Genomic DNA, 21313 nt, shown 5'->3' on the forward strand with positions numbered 1-21313 from the left:
AGAAGAGGAGAGAGACAAATACAGGGAGAGTGAAACTATGATCCTGCAGTCACTTGGGTGATGAATGGCATGTCCTGAAGGTTTCAGAGTTTAAAAAAAAGCTCAACATATCCATGACTAGCTTACAAACTTGACCGCAGGAGTAGGTTTTGAGAAGAGACTTGGAAGAGTAGGTGGTGGTCTGGTGAATGACTTCAGGAGGGGGTTTCCATGGAAGAGGGGCCATTTGAAAGGAGACATCAGGAGTATGTGGGAGAAGTGTGAACTAGGCACACAGATGAGGGGTGTAGGGTGAAGTGAGAGGCAAAGGGTTGGCAAACTTGCCATTTATGTATTGTGAAATCTCTAGTCTTTCTTTTGCTTTGATTAGAGACTCTTTCCTGAAGAGCCTAATTTACAAGTATTTTCAAAGTTTACATAGTGGTGGAAGGGGTTCCACCCATAATGTTTGTTGATAATGTCAAGGCCTCCTGTTTACATCTAACAGCCTTTGATCTAGTGATGTCAATGTATTTGAAGGGTAAATGTCTCTCTGTCTTTGCCTTTCCTGGATCAGCTTTTTAGGTCTTTGTATGGACAAGTCTTGGGGTGGTCAGTGCTGATTCAGTATCCCCTCAGTGCTAGAGCAGAAGTAACTCAGCAGGGAATTCTGCTTCTCTGGAAAGGTTCTTCACAGATGAAGCAAGGTTGCAATGTCTCACCAGAGATGATCTTGGTTAAAATACCAGTTGGGTTCAGTCCAGGTTTTTAGATTCAATGAGTGTGTAATGCAACTTCAGGCACTTGAGTTGAAAAATATTAGCTCAGCTGCCTAACGATGGAATGCATCCGATGAAGTGAGCTGTCGCTCACGAAAGCTTATGCTCAAATAAATTGGTTAGTCTCTAAGGTGCCACAAGTCCTCCAGTTCTATAAGTAGTTGCACTTTGGTAGAAATTGTCATACTTGGGAAAGTTCAATTACTTCAGCGGAGCTGCTTCCGAATGCTCTTTGCCACCTCTTCCAGCACAGCAGCATGACCCCCATCATTTCCCCTCAGAGACTAGGGTAGATACTGGTTAATTTTATTGGGGTCAAAGTTGGCAAAGTGACAAGAGGCTCAAGTTCCTCTTTCATATAAAATTCATTAACATTTAAACCACAGAAACTGAAATTCATACCCCAGCCAACCAATCCTGGTGGCTGCTCTATGCACAGAGGTCTGCAAGGAGACAGTGGGGAGCCCAAGAAGGAATACTCCTTCACCAATTCTCTGTCTTCTGTGTACTTGGCTGTGGAGCCGTAGAGGAGCTTTTCTGTGGATACTGCAGTCTCAAGTTTGAATAGCCTCTCCTTTGCTTGAGCCCTTCTACAGATGCAGAACAAATGGCATACTGCTGAGTTGCAGATCCACTTTTCTTTCCTCTCCCCACCTCAAAGTGCTTACGTGCACTTGGGCATGGAGCCTGTATGAAGCTGTGCTACGAGTCATGCATGGGATGAGGAATCCCCTGCTGTGCAGTTGAATGACACTGGTTCTGTTGCATCCCCAGGGTTGTTTATCCTCAAGAGACATGGGTGTGTGTGTGAATATATACACTTGATGATTTTGCCATTTTTTCACGTCTGCTCCTGTCCTAGTCCCGTCCCTATCAAACCCAACCCTAAATTCATCCTTGTTCACATGCAGAAGGAAGTAAAACTTTGTCTGTTTTCCTTTAATTACACTTCACATATCCACACCTTCTTAGAAGCCCTCCTGAGAGCATTTCCTTTTGCACAGAGAACGGCAGCATTCCCATTCCTTGCATAATTATTAATTAACACCTTCCCAGACTCGGCTCTATTGTTGAAGAGACAATGAACTTGTAGATTTCTTTGGGGTCTTGTTTTCTATAGCATCATAAATGAAAAGGAGTCTCTTTTTTGGTTTGTTTGGGGTTTTTTTTAGCTTTACAGCAGTAACATAATTGCGGAAGTACTGTTATTGCAGGCACAGAATTAAGCTGACAAGTACAGACACATGAAAAATTGCTAAAGCTTCTTTTTAATGCTCTGAGCCATATTTGTATAAAATAAAAAAGAAAAGGAGTACTTGTGGCACCTTATGTATAAAATAGTTATTCAAAGATGGCTCTGAGTGCAAGCTCTTGGATTTTGGCACTTGTGCCCTACCACTAACAAACATCCAGGCTAATCCAGGTTCTAAATGTTTTTAAAATGCATCTGTGCATGTATGTTTTTAAATGAGTCCACACTACGGTCAGTGTCCTCAGGATGTGGGGCAATTCGCTTGTATATGGTGCTTAGATTTTATGCATCTACAGTAACGGACTTTCTAGATTTTCATAATCACGTCTCCTCCTTATGCTTCACATTGCCAAGGGCACTGGCTAGAGGGTGGGGTGGCTGGGTTGTGTATGGGGGTTTCTTTAATTGTGAAGGGAGGTTTTTGTTCAATGTTCTGCTTGTTGATAAAGCACGATGGGGTAGCTTTTTAGAAGCTTGTCTGCCTGGTCACTAGGGTATGTGGTCCAATCCTGCTGAGGGTGCTGGTCAAATTATATAAGGACCTGAGTGTCCTCAACTGCGATTTGAAGTCAGTGGGTGTTGAGGGCGCTCAGCCCCTCCCAGGATCAAGCCCATAACAAACAAAAAGTAGCGTGTGCTAAAAGGAAACTGAAACCTCTCCAGTATTCAGTAATAAACGTATTTTAAGTGCAGGGATAGCATCAGGACGTTAATGTGGTATGTTTCTCTCTTTCCATCCCCTCCCCCCTCCAAAATGTAGTCTAAAAAGTAGTAAGGTGGGTAGATATTTAATTTGGCATTAGAACTGACTTCAAATCAAACTAATTTTTTACTTTTAAAAATGGCTACTCTCTGCTGCCTGCACCAACCCCCGATGTTCTTTTATCACAACATAGCCTGAGGAAATGTATATTTGAAATTGGCTAAATGTTTCTCAGTTAATTTTTCACATGCTTTCTGTTAGTGAGGAGACTTATGCAGCAGTATTGGATACTGTGTTATATGATGCTGTAGTCCATAAATGTTTGTAAAGGGATTCTTCCATGCACCACGGAGGTACTGCCCAGCAGCAGGGCCTCGATCGGGGTGGGGTTTCTAAGAGCTGCTGTACTAAAAATAGTAGAGCTGTTTAAAAATGGGAGAAAAATCAGCCTTTTTTTTGCAGTCAAAAAATCAAAATTTGGAAAATATTATTGATAACACAGTTCCTTAAATTGAAAACATTCTCCTAACAAAAATACTTTGCTAGCAGTACAAAATACCCATTGCAGAAATGAAATATCAGTAATGATTTGGAGCTGTTCAAAATATCAATTGAAATAATCATAGAATCGTAGACTTTAAGGTCAGAAGGGACCATAATACCAATCTCTATGTTGGCAAGGCCTGAAGGAGTGAAATAAAAATAAAAATATCCAACAGGTCTAGATTTGGTGATGGTGTCTTTAATAATTAAAAAAGAAAGAAAGAAAAGGGAGGGGTGGGTGGGTTGGTGGGTGTGGGGGGGAAGGAGTGGAGAAAACCTGTTGATGTTTTTTAGTATCTGTTAAAAGAAAAGGAGGACTTGTGGCACCTTAGACACTAACCAATTTATTTGAGCATAAGCTTTCGTGAGCTACAGCTCACTTCATCGGATGCATACTGTGGAAAGTATAGAAGATCTTTTTATACACACAAACCATGAAAAAATGGGTGTTTACCACTACAAAAAGTTTTCTCTCCCCGCACCCCACTCTCCTGCTGGTAATAGCTTATCTAAAGTGATCACTCTCCTTACAATGTGTATGATAATCAAGTTGGGCCATTTCCAGCACAAATCCAGGGTTTAACAAGAACGTCTTGGGGGGAGGAGGGAGGGTAGGAAAAACAAAGGGAAATAGGTTACCTTGCATAATGACTTAGCCACTCCCAGTCTCTATTCAAGCCTAAGTTAATAGTATCCAATTTGCAAATGAATTCCAATTCAACAGTCTCTCGCTGGAGTCTGGTTTTGAAGTTTCTCTGTTGTAATATCGCAACTTTCATGTCTGTAATCGCGTGACCAGAGAGATTGAAGTGTTCTCCGACTGGTTTATGAATGTTATAATTCTTGACATCTGATTTGCGTCCATTTATTCTTTTACGTAGAGACTGTCCAGTTTGACCAATGTACATGGCAGAGGGGCATTGCTGGCACATGATGGCATATATCACATTGGTGGATGTGCAGGTGAAGGAGCCTCTGATAGTGTGGCTGATGTTATTAGGCCCTGTGATGGTGTCCCCTGAATAGATATGTGGGCACAGTTGGCAACGGGCTTTGTTGCAAGGATAGGTTCCTGGGTTAGTGGTTCTGTTGTGTGGTATGTGGTTGCTGGTGAGTATTTGCTTCAGGTTGGGGGGCTGTCTGTAGGCAAGGACTGGCCTGTCTCCCAAGATTTGTGAGAGTGTTGGATCATCCTTCAGGATAGGTTGTAGATCCTTAATAATCCATTGGAGGGGTTTTAGTTGGGGGCTGAAGGTGACGGCTAGTGGCGTTCTGTTATTTTCTTTGTTAGGCCTGTCCTGTAGTAGGTGACTTCTGGGAACTCTTCTGGCTTCTATCAATCTGTTTCTTCACTTCCACAGGTGGGTATTGTAGTTGTAAGAATGCTCGATAGAGATCTTGTAGGTGTTTGTCTCTGTCTGAGGGGTAGGAGCAAATGCGTCCCTTAACGCCCCTACTTTACTCGCGCTATATTGATGACATCTTCATCATCTGGACCCATGGAAAAGAAGCACTTGAGGAATTCCACCATGATTTCAACAATTTCCATCCCATCATCAACCTCAGCCTGGTCCAGTCCACACAAGAGATCCACTTCCTGGACACTACAGTGCTAATAAACAATGGTCACATAAACACCACCCTATACCGGAAACCTACTGACCGCTATTCCTACCTACATGCCTCCAGCTTTCACCCTGACCACACCACACGATCCATTGTCTACAGCCAAGCTCTGCGATACAACCACATTTGCTCCAACCCCTCAGACAGAGACAAACACCTACAAGATCTCTATCAAGCATTCTTACAACTACAGTACCCACCTGCGGAAGTGAAAAAACAGATTAATAGAGCCAGAAGAGTTCCCAGAAGTCACCTAAAGAAAATAAAAGAAGTGTCTTGTTTTCAAATCCTTGGCTTGCCATCACTTTCACACTGCATAACCCAAGCAGTTTGCTTTGTTGAGTCCCACACTGTATATGGTATGTGTTTAGTGGTAACTTCCTGTGGCACATTTTACCAAGCTTAATTTTTTGAATGGTGGGATGATAAATAAGACGGCTTTTTAACCAAAAAAAAAAGCTATGGCTCTGATCCTGTTCCTGTAGACATGAATGGGAATTTGTGCGTCAAGACTTCCATGGGAGTGGAGTTGGGGGTCATGTCTGATTAATGTGTCCTGTGCACTTCTTATGTGCTCTCTTTTTGTAACATACTGTGACTTCAATTAAAAATAAGCATGTCGTGATCTTGAGAAACATTAGTAATCAGCTTCTCATGGGAAAAAAAAAGTAATCTTTAATGAGAAAAAAAGCTTCAATAAGTTTGTGATTTCCTGCAGTTGTACTGAAAGGAAACGTTCCCTCCTAATCTTTTGGAGGAAGAGTTGCTGCGTGTGCTGAAGGGAAACTGCACGTTTATGTGTTTTGTTTTTGTGTGTTTTCTTGTAGCCTTTCTCCATCCCCTTCCCTGCTGCTGGAGTAATTCCTTTTAGCAGCCGGCAGCAGATCCTGAACGCAGTTAAAAGTGGGAAAGATTGTTTTTTGTCTCCTTTTTCCTTGTTCAGGATGCACAGGAGAGAGGTGCGGATGTAACTTCTCTCCACTCCCTGTTGTTTTTATAAATCTGGGATGCTCTCAGCTGTTACTGTTACGGGTTAAATAGTCAAGTATGAACCTTTGAAATGGTGCTCTGAGGATTATAATATTAACTGAGAATGACTCCACAAGTGATACATGCTTAAGCTCCGTTTTAAACGGAAACGTGGGTGATATAAGTTAGGGTGTCTACATGAGGCTTTTTGCCCCAAATTTACCACCATTGCTACCAATAGTTCAGCTCCACCAATGGTGGAAACAGAAGGAAGGCTAGTGTAGTAAGACTTTTGCGTAGAGACTGTCTGGTTTGGCCAGTGTACATGGCAGAGGGGCATTGCTGGCACATGATGGCATATATCAGATTGGTAGATGTGCAGGTGAATGAGCCTCTAATAGTGTGGCTGATGTGATTAGGCCCTATGATGGTGTCCCCTGAACAGATATGTGGGCACAGTTGGCAACGGGCTTTGTTGCAAGGATAGGTTCCTGGGTTAGTGGTTCTGTTGTGTGGTATGTGGTTGCTGGTGAGTATTTGTGTCAGGTTGGGGGGCTGTCTGGAAGCAAGGACTGGTCTCTTTCCCAAGATCTGTGAGAGTGAAGGATCATTTTTCAGGATAGGTTGTAGATCTTTGATGTTGTGCTGGAGAGGTTTTAGTTGGGGCCTGAAGGTGACAGATAGTGACGTTCTGTTATTTTTTTTGTTGGACATGTCCTGTAATAGGTGATTTCTGGGTAGTCTTCTGGCTCTGTCAATGTCTTTTTTCACTTCAGCAGGTGGGTATAGTAGATTTAAGAATGCTTGATCGAGATCTTGTAGGCGTTTGTCTCTGTCTGAGGGGTTGGAGCAAATGCGGTTGTATCGTAGAGCTTGGCTGTAGACGATGGATCGTGTGGTGTGTCCTGGATGGAATTTGGAGGCAAGTAGGTAAGTATAGCGTTCAGTAGGTTTCCGGTATAGGGTGGTGTTTATGTGACCATTGCTTATTAGCACAGTAGTGTCCAGGAAATGGACCGCTTGTGTGGATTGGTCTAGGCTGAGGTTAATGGTGGGATGGAAATTGTTGAAATCATGGTGGAATTCCTCAAGGGCTTCTTTTCCATGGGTCCAGATGATGAAGATGTCATCAATGTAGCACAAATAGAGTAGGGGCATTAGGGGACGAGAGCTAAGGAAGCGTTGTTCTAAGTTGGCCATAAAAATGTTGGCACACTGTGGGGCCATGCGGGTAGCCATAGCAGTGCCACTGAGTTGAAGGTGTACATTGTCCCCAGATGTGAAATAGTTGTGGTTGAGGACAAAGTCACACAGGTCAGCCACCAGGTTTGCCGTGACATTATCGGGGATACTGTTCCTGACAGCTTGTAGTCCATCTTTGTGTGGAATGTTGGTGTAGAGGGCTTCTACATCCATAGTGGCCAAGATGGTGTTTTCTGGAAGATCACCAATGGTACAAACGAATAATTAGCCACTTGTTGGTACCCAGATGACTCATAACAGAAATGCCTAGAGGACAATGCGATGAGAGACTTTCAGTTCCTGGTCCTGGGTTCCTTGTTCTTCATGGTGGCAGGAGCTGGAAGTGCACTTGGGTGGAAGAGGAGAGTGCTATGCTTTGCTCCTGAGCAGTTTGTGTGATCAATTACAGGGTCATGTCTTAGCTCTAGGGGACTGGAAGGAAGGGTGCGGGGGAATCGAAAGTTGCAAAGTTCCCATCATCTCCCCCGTTGCCCTGCCCTGAAAGATTTGTGTGTGACATGATTGTAAACAGTTAAGGATTACCCCAGTGCTATGCCCACTACAAGCTGGGTCCCATCTCTCCCCCATTATGTACAATACATTCACCAACAGAAATTTATTGAAAAAGGCAACAGGTAAATTCTGTAAACTGGATCCAGCTCCAAACACACATGTTAATACTACAAGTAAATTCCATTGTCATTCCTCTTCCACCCTGAAAAATGTACCTGAGTTTAGCAGTTCATGACAGTTTCCATCTCCCTCTCCCAACCATTCAGTCATGACAAGCCACTAGTTGGAGATGCATCCTCTGCACTGTTGAGATCAGCCATACAGTCTGTACCCATGGACCCAGGGCTATCCCATGTTTAAACACACACACACTGGACCCTGGAAGCTACATGCCGCTGGGGAGAGGGGGAAGGTAGGAGGCCTATGTCTTCCTTCCCCCATGTCCAAATCACATGTGGCTTTCATCTCCTTGGGGTTCTTCCTTCCTTGGACTAACTTTGATCCAGAGGCAATGCTGATGGTTTCTGTGATGATTGTCTGAGATGCCGGGATGCTGGATGGGTCAGGGAACCTTGGAAACATTTCAAAAAAGTTTTTTTAAATAAAATGTCTTTTTGTCTTTTCAAAACAAAATTTTAGAATTCCCTTTGTGTACGAAAAACTTGAAATTTCAGTTTCTTTTCTTTCTGGAATTCTTTTGAAATTTCGGACTTTACTGTATAAGGGGAATTCTAGTTTCCAGCCAGCTCTACTTAGATAACAAGTGGTAGATGCTTTTGAAATGCCTAAGCTAGACACACCTTCTCCAGAGCACAGAAAAAGACTGGCTATCTTCAATAGGTGCATGCTTCAGGGGTAGGCTTCCCTGTAAAGTGGCTTGATCTCTTTGAAAGCTTCTGGGGCCTAATCCTCCCTCCCCCCCCCCCCCCCGGAGGATTGGGGGGGAGGGAGGAAGGAGAGAATAGCCCAAGAAGTTTGAGTAGCAGCCATGTTCGTCTGTATCCGCAAAAAGAAGAGGAGGACTTGTGGCATCTTAGAGACTAACAAATTTATTTGAGCATAAGCTTTCGTGAGCTACAGCTCACTTCATCAGATGTAGTCTGTATTGCAATGGATATAAGGCTCTAGATGTTGTGTGACTGTCTGTGTCAGGTTTGTCCCTCTGTCTAGAATTAGGAATGTATGTGGGGTCACCAGCTCCCAGTGTTGTCTCACGGTAGTAGAATTTATGGTCTCTCTGGGTATATCCACACTGCACATGAAGCCCAGGCTCTGACTTAATTTGGAGCCCAAGCCCCCCCTCTGTTCACATGAAAGTCAGTTTGACTCGGGTCAGTAAGCACTCGGGACCCAGGTCCTAGGACCTTTCTGGAGGGTGGGTTAGGACCTAGTTGTGCTGTGACTTCGGTCCAAGTGCTGTCATTTTACGCTATGGGCACAGCTCAAGCTGCAGACTTGAGTCAGAAGGTCTGCACAGTGCCGTATGGACACATTAGCATGGCTAAAAGAACGAGGTGTCCTTGTGGCACCTTAGAGGCTCACAAATTTATTTGAACATAAGCTTTCGTGGGCTACAGCCTGCTTCATTAGATGTATGCTGTGAGACTGGGGTGCAGCAATTGTAAGCCTAAGTTTACAACGCAGCGTGGACGCTCAAGTGCAAGCTGAGAAAACAGAGTCTACAAGCCCATGTCTTGCAGACCCGGGGTTGCAATGCAGTCTTAATGCCAACATTTTCAAAACTGATTAGTAATTTTCAGGTGCCCTAATCAAAATATCTTTTTTAAAGGATTTGATTATCAAAGGCTAGGTCCTTGGTGCTTTATGAAAATCAAACACCTTTTAAAAAGGTCCCAAATTGGGCTCCAATAATCATTCTTGAAAATTTTGACCTAACTACTTCTCTACATATGAACTGGAATCAAAATAGCTATGTTGTTTTAATTCACACCTTTAATTATTTCTGTGTAAATCGGTGTGAATGCTCTTATTTTGGATTTAGAGTATGCTCTCTTTTTCGATTTTATCAGAATTTGGTACAACAGAGACTTAATTTAATTTGAAATAGGGTGTTCTTAGTCTGAAATAATGTCCACAGATGTGCACAGAAATAGATAAAGGTGTTAATTATAATCAATCTTAGTTTTTGCCTCTAGTTTGTGAATAGAGGAGACCTTACTTCTAATTGGCCATGTAGTTGGAAAATTCCAAACTTGAAGCTAATGGATACAACTCACCGAGCCTCTTCTCTTTTAAAAATGTATTTCCTTTTGTGCACTTAAATGAGAGGAAAGTACGCCTCTGTTAACCCTGAATGAGGGTTGATGGATTGGTTTAAAAAGTGAGTAAGAGAGTAGATCAGGTTCAGTAAAAAGCAAATCAGAGTCCACAGGAAAAAGTGGGTAGTCAGCTGTCCCTAGTCAACAGTCTGGGCCAGTAGTTTCCATGACAGCATTAAATGGCATTTAGTAATAATGCATGACTAACCTCATTTAAAAAGAAAAGGAGGACTTGTGGCACCTTAGAGACTAACAAATTTATTTGAGCATAAGCTTTCGTGAGCTGAGCTGTAGCTCACGAAAGCTTATGCTCAAATAAATTTGCTAGTCTCTAAAGTGCCACAAGTACTCCTTTTCTTTTTGCAAATACAGACTAACACGGCTGCTACTCTGAAACCTCATTTAGCAGATCCTGGTAGATAAGTACATGTGAGAATACTTGCATCAGCCAGACTATTCCAGAGCAGACATGTTTGTGTTCTGCTGGAACTGGTGTCATCACAAAAACTTAGTTTGAGTTTTTTTTCCTTTCTTCCTCACTGTATCTTTGTGTTTGACTTTTTTTTTTCTTTTGATTCATGGGTGGGCGGCAGGGAAGGTTCAGAGGCAGAAAAGGTCTTTAGACACATTACAGGTGTTTTTTTTTTTTTTTTTACAACAAGCAGAATTTAAGATGCAGTTTTACACTCAGTATCAGTATGCAGATGGGAAGGAATTGATGCTCTTTTTAATTAGGAGGTTATAACAAGTGTGAATGGAGGCAGAAAGTGGAGGTTTTTTCTTCATTTAAATACCTCCTGAATGTATGAGGAAAGCAACTTTATTGGAATATGGAATTCTATTTTCCCTTCTGGGAACGACAGAAATATATGCCAAATCCACTTGGATGTCATACTACATATTTAGTAGAACGCAATTTACAGGATCATAATTTGTATGCTGAATTTTGTTAGCTTTTTATTGTTTCTGCTTTCTGCTCTTTTTTTAAACCATTAATTTCTAAGTATGTAATTTGTTAATCTTACAATATCACATTCTAGGTCTGAAATTTTTAAATGCTAAGCATTGACAACTCACTGGTGACTGTAGATTATATTTTAAGAGGGGAAATAAAAATAACTCTAACTCCCCCCCCCCCCCCCATCTTAATGTCAGTCTTATGAATTTTCAACATCCCTTCTGAAAACTTTTTTGTCCTGGTGTGTGCTTTTTAATGTTTTTATTTTTACTTTATTTTATGATATTACCAATAAGAGGTGGCTGTGGTAGAGATGAAATGTACATTATTTGGCTTTATGTTTATTTACAAAATGCTCTTAATTTCATTTGAGACATTTTTGAAAGACTCATGTTTAATGCACATGTATCAGAACACAGACCCTCTGAATTGCCGTACAGTATACAAGCCAGGATTCTCCTGTGGTCTGCTTGGGGTTCCTCTACATCGGGGTGGGCAAACTTTTTGGTCTGAGGGCCACATCTGGGTATGGAAATTGTATGGCAGGCCATGAATGCCCACGGAATTGGAGTTGAGGTGTGGGAGGGGGTGAGGGCTCTGGTTGGGGATGCAGGCTTTGGGGTGGGGCCAGAAATGAGGAATTCAGGGTGCGGGAGGGGGCTCTGGGCTGAGGCAGGGGGTTGGGCTGTGGTGGGAAGGGGAGGAGCCCCTCCGGCTGGAGGTGCAGCTCTGGGGTGGGGCTGGGGATGAGGGGTTTGGGGTGTAGGAGGGAGCTCTGGGCTGGGATCGAGGGGTTCGGAAGGTGGGATAGGGAATGGGGTTGGGGCGTGGGAGGGGCTCAGGGTTGCAGGCTTCGGGCAGAGCTTATCTCAAGCAAATCCGGAAGCAGCAGCATGTTCTCTCCTCCCCACCCCCCCCGGTCTCCTTTGTGGAGGCATGGCCAGGTGGCTCTGCGCCCTGCCCTGTCCGTAGGCACAGCCCCGCATTGGCTGGGAGCTGCATAGGAGGACCCAGAGTGGGGACATGCCACTGCTTCCGGGAGCTGTGGCACACGTGTGCATGCGGAGTGGTCTCTGACCCTGCTCCCCGGCTGGCGTGTGGGAGTGGGGCAAGCCCCAAACCCTGCTCCCTGGTGGGACCTCAAGGGCTGGATTAAATTGACTGGCGGGCTGGATGTGACCTGCGAGCCGTAGTTTGCCCACCCGGATCTACATGTACCTAAGATCATATCTACAATGCAAGTCTGAAGAATTCTCACTTAGGGCCTGATCCAAAGCCCACTGAAGCAGATAAACATATTTCTAGTGACGTCGTTGGGCTTTTTGTCAAGCTCCTAGTAACAAAGAAGTGAATCAGCCAGTGTCTAGTGCTCTGAAACATAAGTGATTTGATAAAATTACATATACGTAACACATCAGAAGAGCTACGTGCACCATCATAACATTTTATTGCTTTTCTTTGGTTCAGTTTGTGGGAAGCAACAGAAGTGTGATCTATGATCATTCAACAAAAACAAGCTCCACGTTTTTCTTAGACCTCATTTCTTAATTTAAAATGATCAGTGATCTTAAGCAGAATATATATTTTTATTTCCTTCACAGCTGAGTCAAGTAGGGAGAGATTTACAGGCTAGTAGTGGTTTTCATATCAATAAAATCACAATTTTAAATGTTCATAGATTATAACTAATGCTCTTCAACTTTCGTTTATTGCTAAAGATGTTTTGTGTGTGTGTAAGCATGTGTTCAGACATGTATATACACTCTCTTTTATAGCAGAATAATCAGAACAACCTGCTGGCTCTCTAGCCATAACGTGTGCCTGTTGTCCTCCCCAGCCAGGCCCACCCAGGTTTGCACTGACAGTACACAACATCTCTGTTTGCACAAAGATGCAATCCATGAAAATGTGATCAGGTTGTCTCACCACGTTTTTTCCCTAAAGGAAAACTGGCTCATTTTGCATTTGGAAAAAGTACCCAGGATGTTAACTGAAGCCATCCAAAACATTACAGGCAGACATTTTAAAGGACATTTATCTACACCATGCAGTTGAGAACATAAGTAATGCAAAGAGACTGAAAAGACAGAGAGTTTAGTTTACTTTTAAAAACTAAGCAAGCAAGGAGTTATTTGGGTCTTTACAGATAACTGTCAAAGCCTCCTGGAGGGATGGCAAGATGCCAGCTCTCACAGTTTAGGGCAGTTGCACCTGTGTTTTCCCTCTGTTGTCCCTCAAGGGCACCCACTCTAGGCTTCCCGCTCCTCAGCTGTCGCCTGTCTTGGGTAGAGACCTGTGTCTCTCTCCCTCCTGACTGGGGATTTTCCAGGCTGCATCGTGCCCTGCCATACTGTGATATTGCCAGCAACCCAGACCACTGAAATAGGTCAGCATCTGCGCTTTGCTTTCTCTTGGCAGTTTCAGGTTACCAGATAGCTCTTTCTAAGAAGTGGATTTATGCTTAAGGTGAAAGCATTACAGAGAAAACATATTAAAATAATAAAGGAATCTACACGCATGATGATAAGCTTACCAGAGATCACCCCCAGTTCCAACAAGGGCTCTGGTAGGAGTCAATCCTTCATACCCCACAAAAAGGGGTTTTTCTGTGGTCACAAGTTCATAACCGCCTTAGCTCAGAACTATCCCACCTGTTCATAGTTCAGTCTTTCCTTTATAGAGCTTGGGCCTTTGATCCTGAGACTCGAGGAACAGGTAATCAATAGCCAGTGGTTCTCTCCCCAGGGCGTAGCTTCAGAAGGCCAGTTTTTGCATAACCAGAGGTAGGGAATTTGCATTCACCTCCCCCTAGACATTCCCCAGGCAAACCACTTAATACTGTTTGTCCCAAAAGTCCATTCTTATCCGGCACATTGTTCAATACAGTCCTTCGGAATTCATAACACCTTCCAGGGTTTAGATCACATCTTCCCACAATAGGTTACATAGAGTCCAGGCCCACAATAATACGTTTGCATTTAATACAATGGACTCCAAAGTTACTTCAATTTAATTCAGTAAGGTTTGTCAGGGATATTGCAGAAAATTGCTACATCTATCATGCCAGCTTCTCGTTAACCAAGGGTTGATAGATCCTTGAGTCAGAAACCATATTTTTTGGGGGAAAACCCTCAATATCATTTGCAGTAAAGAACAAATTACTGCAGATAACGAGAGAGAGAGAGACTTAATAAAGGAGTTCTTTCTTCTTCAGAAGAGCACCTGCAATATGCTAGTCCAATAAAGAATACACATCTTAAATCTTCATCTCATGTTAGACACATTTTCATGCATTAAAATATGGATTACCAACAGTTAGTGTGTTAGTTGCTGGCATATACTAGTTGAAGGAGTTGGTTGGGAGAGAAATGGAGGATCCCGTAAAACATCATCAGAAATCTTACAAAACACCATCCTTCCCTAATGTTTCATATCCATCCTATTCCTGTCTGTATATGTGTTGATAGAGGGTAATATATGTGTCTTTAAAACTATCTTACTTCTTGCAATTATTTTTATCAACTAAATATCCCAAAATGTTTCAAATGCAAATCTTACACGTGCTCCATTTTGAGTAAAGGCTTGTTCTCATCCTGAATAATGATGCATAATACCTTTTATTTTTCAAATGATTCCCCCTTTAAAATAAGAGTAACCGAGGTTTTTTTTTTAAATGTTAGGGAGGGGTTTGTGTGAGGAATGGGTGGTTTATTCTAAATCTAATAATGTTGACAGCATTCTTTAAATGGTTTTGGGTTTTGCCTCTGTATTTTTATACTTTATTCTCTTGGAAACAAGCAAGCAAGTAAATATCTGTTATCCTTAAAAATCAAGATTTGGCAGATTGTCTCATGTTGTTTAGATTAATATTTTAAACGGTATTTGCTTGGCATGATCTATTCCTTCTACCTAAAGTTGTACCAGCTCAGTGGCCGCTCTCAGGGGAGCCCTAGGTCTGGAGCTGGAAAAATGTTGCAGTATCTCTAATTAACATTGGCAAACTTCTTTTGTAGGGGAAGCTTGCACACCTGCGTACAATTTGCTCTAGCCCAGGAGTTCTCAGACTTTTGTACTGGTGATGCCTTTCGCACAGCAAGCCTCTGAATGCAACCCCCCTTATCCATTAAAAACACTTTAATATATTTAACACCATTATAAATGCTGGAAAGCGGGGTTTGGGGTGGAGGTTGACAGCTCGCGACCCCCCCATGTAATAACCTTGCGACCTCCTGAGGGGTCCCCACTCCCAATTTGAGAACCCCTGCTCTAGCCTGTGCTGTCATTGCCTTCATGAGAATTAGTTCAGCCATAATTGTAAAATAAAACAATCATTATGGTGTTAATTTTTTTTTAAATGCTCAGAATTCAGTACATCTACAGTGGCAGTCTGGGTGTCAGTGCATGCAGATCACAGCAAAGTGGGAGGGGAAATCTTGGTCTTTTTGAAGCGTTTTCCCCACTTAGTCAAAGAAGCTAAATCTGGTCCCAAGTGAGGAGGCTGATGAATTTTCTATTTCATGCTCATTCCTCAAATGCCCAATGAATGATGAAGGGTCTTCTATCAGTTCTTGCACAACGTGACTGGGAAAGTGAGTTTATACTTACGGGAACAGTGAGGGAAATACTTTGGAAACGTGATATTGGCGTGAGATGAGAGAAGTTCCACACCCTTAGTTTTACCTCCATCTCTTTGTAATGATGGGAGTTGGGATAAAAGTAAATAACACTTCAGGATGTGACTGCAATTTACACTTATAGATTCCAAGTCCAGAAGGCATTATGATAATCTAGTCTGACCTCCAGTATATCACAGGCCACAGAACTTCCACAAAATAATTTCTAGAGCATATCTCTCTGAAGAGAGAGCGTGTAATCGAAATTGAAGTTCAAAATGTAGATAACTTTCTCTAGCTGGAAAATATTTCTCCCTGTTTCCTCACTTAAAATGAAAAAAAGAACAGTATGTTCTCAAGTTGTCTTACACATGATGTTTTATAGCTTGGCTGGCTAGGTGACAGAAAATGTTTTCAACTCCCCCAGGCTGTCTAGCCTCCTTCAGAGTTTATTACCAGCATACAGTATGGTGTCATGGTAGTTAACAATATTGTGGTCAGCAGAGGAGAAAGGTGGGATTGAGAGGTTAAACTTTAGACTAAAAACATACATGCACCCTCTCTACTTTAGGATTGTAGGCAAAGACTCTTTTTTTAAAGAAATAGGCATCTAAAGTTAGGCTCCTAAATCTATATTTAGACACCTGGGTAGGTGGTCTGGTTTTAAAAATACTGAGTGCCCAGCATTAATCCTGACTTGAACGGGAAATACAGGATGCTCAGTGTTTTTTAAAACAAGGCCACTTATTATGGGGCCTGAGTATGGGTTTAGGAGCTTTAAGCTCCTGTTTTTTGAAAGCGTAACCAGAGTAGGATTGCAAACTTTCTACTTGCTCAAAACCGAGCACCCTTGCCCTGCCCCTCCTCTGAGGCCCCACCCATGCCCCGCCCCTTATCCAAGACCCTGCCCCGCTCACACCATCCCCACTCCCTCTGTCGCTCGCTTTCCCCACCCTCACTCACTCACTCATTTTCACCGGGCTGGCTCAGGGAGCTGGGGTGCAGGAGGGGGTGAGGGCTCCGGCTGGGGTTGCAGCCAGAAATAAGGAGTTCAGAATGCAGTAGGGGGCTCTGGGCTGGGGTTGTGATGCCGGGGGTGTGAGGGCTCTGGCTGGGGGTGTAGACTCTAGGTTAGGGCTTTGGATGAGGGGTTTGGGGTGTAGGAGGGTGCTCCGGGCTGGGACTGAGGGATTCGGAGGGCGGGAGGGGGATCAGGGCTGGGGCGGGGGGTTGGGGCCTGGGGGACGGAAGCAGCGGCATGTCCCCCCTCCCGCTCCTACCTCCTATGTTGAGGGGTGGCCTGGCAGGATCCCTTTTCGACTGGGTGTTCCAGACACCTGGTCACCCTAAATCAGAGATCAAAAAGATATATTGGATTCTGTTTTCCTGCCAAGGAATTATATGGTGCCCCCAATAGAGGACATTGCTCATATTATACAGATGCACAGTGTTGTGAAAGAGACTCTGTAGTGAAGAGTGGGAGGGCCCGTCCATTCTAAGATCTGATGTTCATGCTATTAACTTTTTCCGAAAAAACCTTTTGGCCTGACCTTTCCCATGTTTGTTCTCAATCGTGAAGTGACTCTTGCAAAGTTTTCAAAGGAAATGTATTAAACCATTTTTGCTTACTAGAATGTGGGGAAAGTGCTGTTCCATGTTTTTAAAAAAACCCTTTCCAGATCATTCAAATACCAGCATCCTTAAAACTTCAAGGTTCATTGTCAACTTTAATCTATTACATTTTTTTTTTTAAAAAAAGGAGGCAAAACTAGTTTCAGGTACTAAATCTGGCCCAGATTCCCTGTGTCAGTATTTGTGACTTTTACAATCACACTTTTCTATTTAAAAAACAAAAGATGGGGGGCGGGGAAACACCCCAACAAAACCACTCCACCTTATTTGCTGTGTGAACTCTCTTCCTCCCTCCCCTTCCAAAACAACAACAAAATCACTTGGAGAAACTGACTAGCTAACTGACTGTACAGAGGAATAAGTGAACCTCACGACACACACAGTGCTGTTAAGTACACAAAGTAAACAAACTGAAAAAACCTTACTATTTCAGCTACATCTTACCTGTAACAATAGTACATGAACGTGTTTCGTAAAGAGGTTTTTTTTTTTTCTGTAATCGACTGTGCGCCTTTCAAATCTGGCATATGTGTACAGTGCTACTCATTGGGAATTCATGCTTTGCTACATTTGGAAAAAAATAAGGAATAATAAAGATGAAAATTATTTTTAAAATTTGCATATGGCTGACATAAATTGCATATGGCACATTAATTTTCCATAATGTCATAAGTACGTACTGGCTGTACTCATTTATCTGGAAGTTTGCCATTGGATAGCATCATATCCCAAAAGTTGAACAAAGTCACAGATACCCTGCCAGCAGTGGACAGACTGCTGGGTGAACTGTTAGAGCAAAATATGATCTTTACAATCAAACAGTGTTTTATCATCACATTTGTATGATAAAATGTGTCGTGGACTAGCACAGAATTGAGAAAATATCCGAAATCCTTCCTGAGTGAACTGACTCCTGTGCCAAGACAGGCCTCTGCCTTTCTTTTGGGTATGTCTAAAACTTTTCAGCGCGAGGGGTTTGGGGGACAGTTATCATTGATATTTTAATACTGGGACACCACTGTGGCCTATCATGTCAAGAGGAATGTAATCACTGTGCGTGTGCAGTAGGCCGTGAGAAAGGAAGGGTGGAACTCACACAGACTTTCTCTTACAAAACGTACATACATATTAGAGCAATGGATTCTTTTATTTTTCAGTAACATTTGTCAAGGGCAGCTCAATTACTGCATCTGGTTTTCTACGAAGTCTTCCTTTTGTGGATGTGTCACGGTTCTGTAGCTGAATTGAAGTAGGCACAAAGAGGTCAAGGGACTTCCCTGTTCTCTGTCTGTTTGTGAGTGGCTCTAGTCAGTGTTCCCTTGATTCTTAAACCCTCCTCTCGCTTGAATACTTTCATCAGACTACATGACCTCCCAAATAAACAGCTTGGAAAAAAAAATTTCATTGAAAATAAAGCATTTAATTTAAAATTTACACCTCTTCAAGAGGATGATGTATGCAGTGTTCAGCCTGGAAGAAATATAATCCCTTAAAACCAGGGGCTTATAAATGGAGGTTTGGGATTTTAACAAATCAGGTTTGGAGAATTATTGCTATGGAAGGGGGCAAAATAGCAATTGTCATGTAGACCGCTGCCTCTGAATTTGAATGACAGCTCTGCGGTCAGAAACCTTGCTGACATCTCCTCTAGTTGAGCATCTTTATAAAGTTATTAATCCATTTGCTCGCCTTGGTGTATGATGTCAGGAATAAAACTCTTCAGCGTAGCCTACACACTGACAGATCTGCTGTGTGAGCTCTTTCCACACCATGTGCTGACTGCCTTATGTGACTGATAGATCGGTCCAATTATCCAATAGATTTTCTGATTTTAAACTCAGTTGGCTTGTTGGAAGTGTGGTGTTAGCTGAGGAAATGGCTTTTGTCCAGCACAGACCCTTGTTTCGACAGCGCTAGATGGAAGTAAAATGCTAACGAAACTTTTTTCCTTCTCTCTCCAAAAGCTTGTACAATGAGGATAGAAATTTGCTCCGGATCAGAGAGCGAGAGAGACGGAATCAGGAAGCTCTTCAGGAGAGAGAGACATACCCGGAAAATACCCCCCTCTTTGCAGAACCTTACAAGGTATTGATAATGTATCATGTTGCAGAGAGGGAGGCGGAAGGAGATGTGACGTTCGTGTGCACTACAACATGTCTACATGTACAGTAGAACCTTGTCAATAAGCATTGCAGCCCCTGAAACAGGCACATGCAACCTCCAGGTGTTTCGCTTTGCATATTACTAAAGTGCTAAGCTGGAAAGCTCTGCTGATGAAGTAGTGGGGAGGGCCAGTTTGAGACCTCATGGTCTCCATGAGCCAGCCAGTGAGCACTTGTGACTCATTAGGACTACCCATTCATCGCTAAGTACAACAGGAAACAAGGTAGTTGGTTGGTGATGTGGGGAACTGCTAAAGTCCTGATTGCACCCTTTACTCACGTTAACATTCATTCAAGCAGCTTCTTTCACGGCAGGGAGACTGCAGACATAAGTAAGTGCTACCTAGGGAAAGTAAAGCATGTATAACTGTACCCTAAAATTGTGATAAAGCGGTTTCTTCTGAAAGTAAGCCACTTATTAATAGGCCTTTCTTGAAACTGGATCTTGGTTATCTTTTTCTAATTTTTGTATTTTCACCTCTCTACTTTTCTGTTTCAGACTAACAAAGAAGATGAATTGTCCAGTCGAATTCAGAACATGCTGGGCAATTACGAAGAGGTCAAGGAGCTAATCAGCACCAAGTCCCATCAGAATCTCATAGGGATACCCAAGAGCATTGTTCCTCTGATCCATCAGGGAAAGCCTGATCGCCCATTCTTTCCTGAGAAGACCAGCAGTACATTACCAACCTCATTCCAGCACAGCAACCGCCACCAGGCCATGGGACCCCCCGGTTTGGCTCCCCCCTCTGCTAGTAACTCCATCCGCTACCCAAAGACACAAGCAAGAATGGAACCAGCTGCAAGTTTGCACACCAAAAGCCACAGCTTGTCCAGTGGTCAGAGCCAAGGCCCAGAACAGAGACGCAGTGGTCAGGAAAGCAATCACGGTGGTCGCCAAAAGAAAAATGATAGACGTGTTGATGAAGATGGTGCTGATGAACTGCAAGACACCCTCTCAGAGCTTTCTCCTTTACTGTCCTCTTTGTCTTCTCCAGTGGCACCCCTGTCACCTCTACATTCCAGTCAGCATATCCATTCCAGGTCACAGAGCCACAACAAAAGTCACGGGCAGACTTACCATCCAATTAAATCGCCTCAGGACTTCGTGGCAGGATTGCATGATAACGAAATCCGGGACAGTTCAGCCATTAATCTGGCCCAACCATCTTCTCAGACATTTCCTCCAGCCTTGCCGCCAAAAAACAGTGTAATGCAGCAGAAACCTACTGCATACGTCAGACCAATGGATGGCCAAGATCAGGCGCCAAATGAGTCACCGGAGCTCAAGCCGCTTCCGGAGGAATACCCTGGACAACCCTATGGGAAAATAGCAGATTTAAAAGCAAATGCCAAGGCCAAACTATCCAAATTGAAAATACCTTCTGAGCCCATTGAGGTGAGTGAAATTGCTGCTGTTTTTCTGAGCAGGAGCTGCCAATAGAATGCCTTAAACTGAACAAAAAGAGGAGGAGGACTTGTGGCACCTTAGAGACTAACCAGTTTATTTGAGCATAAGCTTTCATGAGCTACAGTTCACTTCATCGGATGCATTCAGTGCTCAAATAAATTGGTTGGTCTCTAAGGTGCCACAAGTCCTCCTTTTCTTTTTGCGAATACAGACTAACACGGCTGCTACTCTGAAACCTGTTAAACTGAACACTTAAGGAAGCAGAGCCTGGAGGGAAAGGGGCTGCTGGAAGGGTTGATTGTTACACGCTTTTTGTGTTGTGGTGTGAGATCTTGAGGTTTGAGAGCACCCTGTGGCTGGGTGAGGAAAATATGGCACATAGCTTTTATACACCCCTTAGGCTATGGCCACTCTAGAGAACTTACAGCTGCACCAATGCTCGAAGCCGACAGGAGAGAGTTCTCCTGTCTGCTAATTACTCTAGTACCCCCCTGAGCAGCAGTGGCTATGTCGCGGTGAGAAGCTCTCCCGCTGACATGGCGCTGTTCACACTGGTGCTAAAATTGCCATAAGTTATGTCGCTAAGGGGGGTGGCTAATTCACATCCCTCAGCAACAAAGCTTAAACTTTAATGCAACCATAGCCTCAGTGA

The 21313-nt window shown here is 43.2% G+C and overlaps 1 protein-coding gene across 4 annotated transcripts in view; it reads left to right on the plus strand.

Annotated features, from left to right (window-relative positions):
• AFF1 (ALF transcription elongation factor 1) overlaps positions 1 to 21313 on the plus strand; it is a 161444-nt gene that overhangs the window by 52565 nt on the left and 87566 nt on the right. For all 4 annotated transcript variants that reach the window (XR_012639237.1, XM_074950549.1, XM_074950550.1 and 1 more), the window contains 2 exons: positions 19053 to 19173; positions 19750 to 20649. Coding sequence is in view for 3 of the 4 variants with exons in the window: in XM_074950549.1 (XP_074806650.1) it covers positions 19053 to 19173; positions 19750 to 20649 (1021 nt within the window). In the remaining variant the exon portion in view is untranslated. The remainder of the gene's footprint in view (positions 1 to 19052; positions 19174 to 19749; positions 20650 to 21313) is intronic.

This window comes from Natator depressus, chromosome 4, assembly GCF_965152275.1.
Source record: "Natator depressus isolate rNatDep1 chromosome 4, rNatDep2.hap1, whole genome shotgun sequence".
Taxonomy (NCBI): Eukaryota; Metazoa; Chordata; order Testudines; family Cheloniidae; genus Natator; species Natator depressus.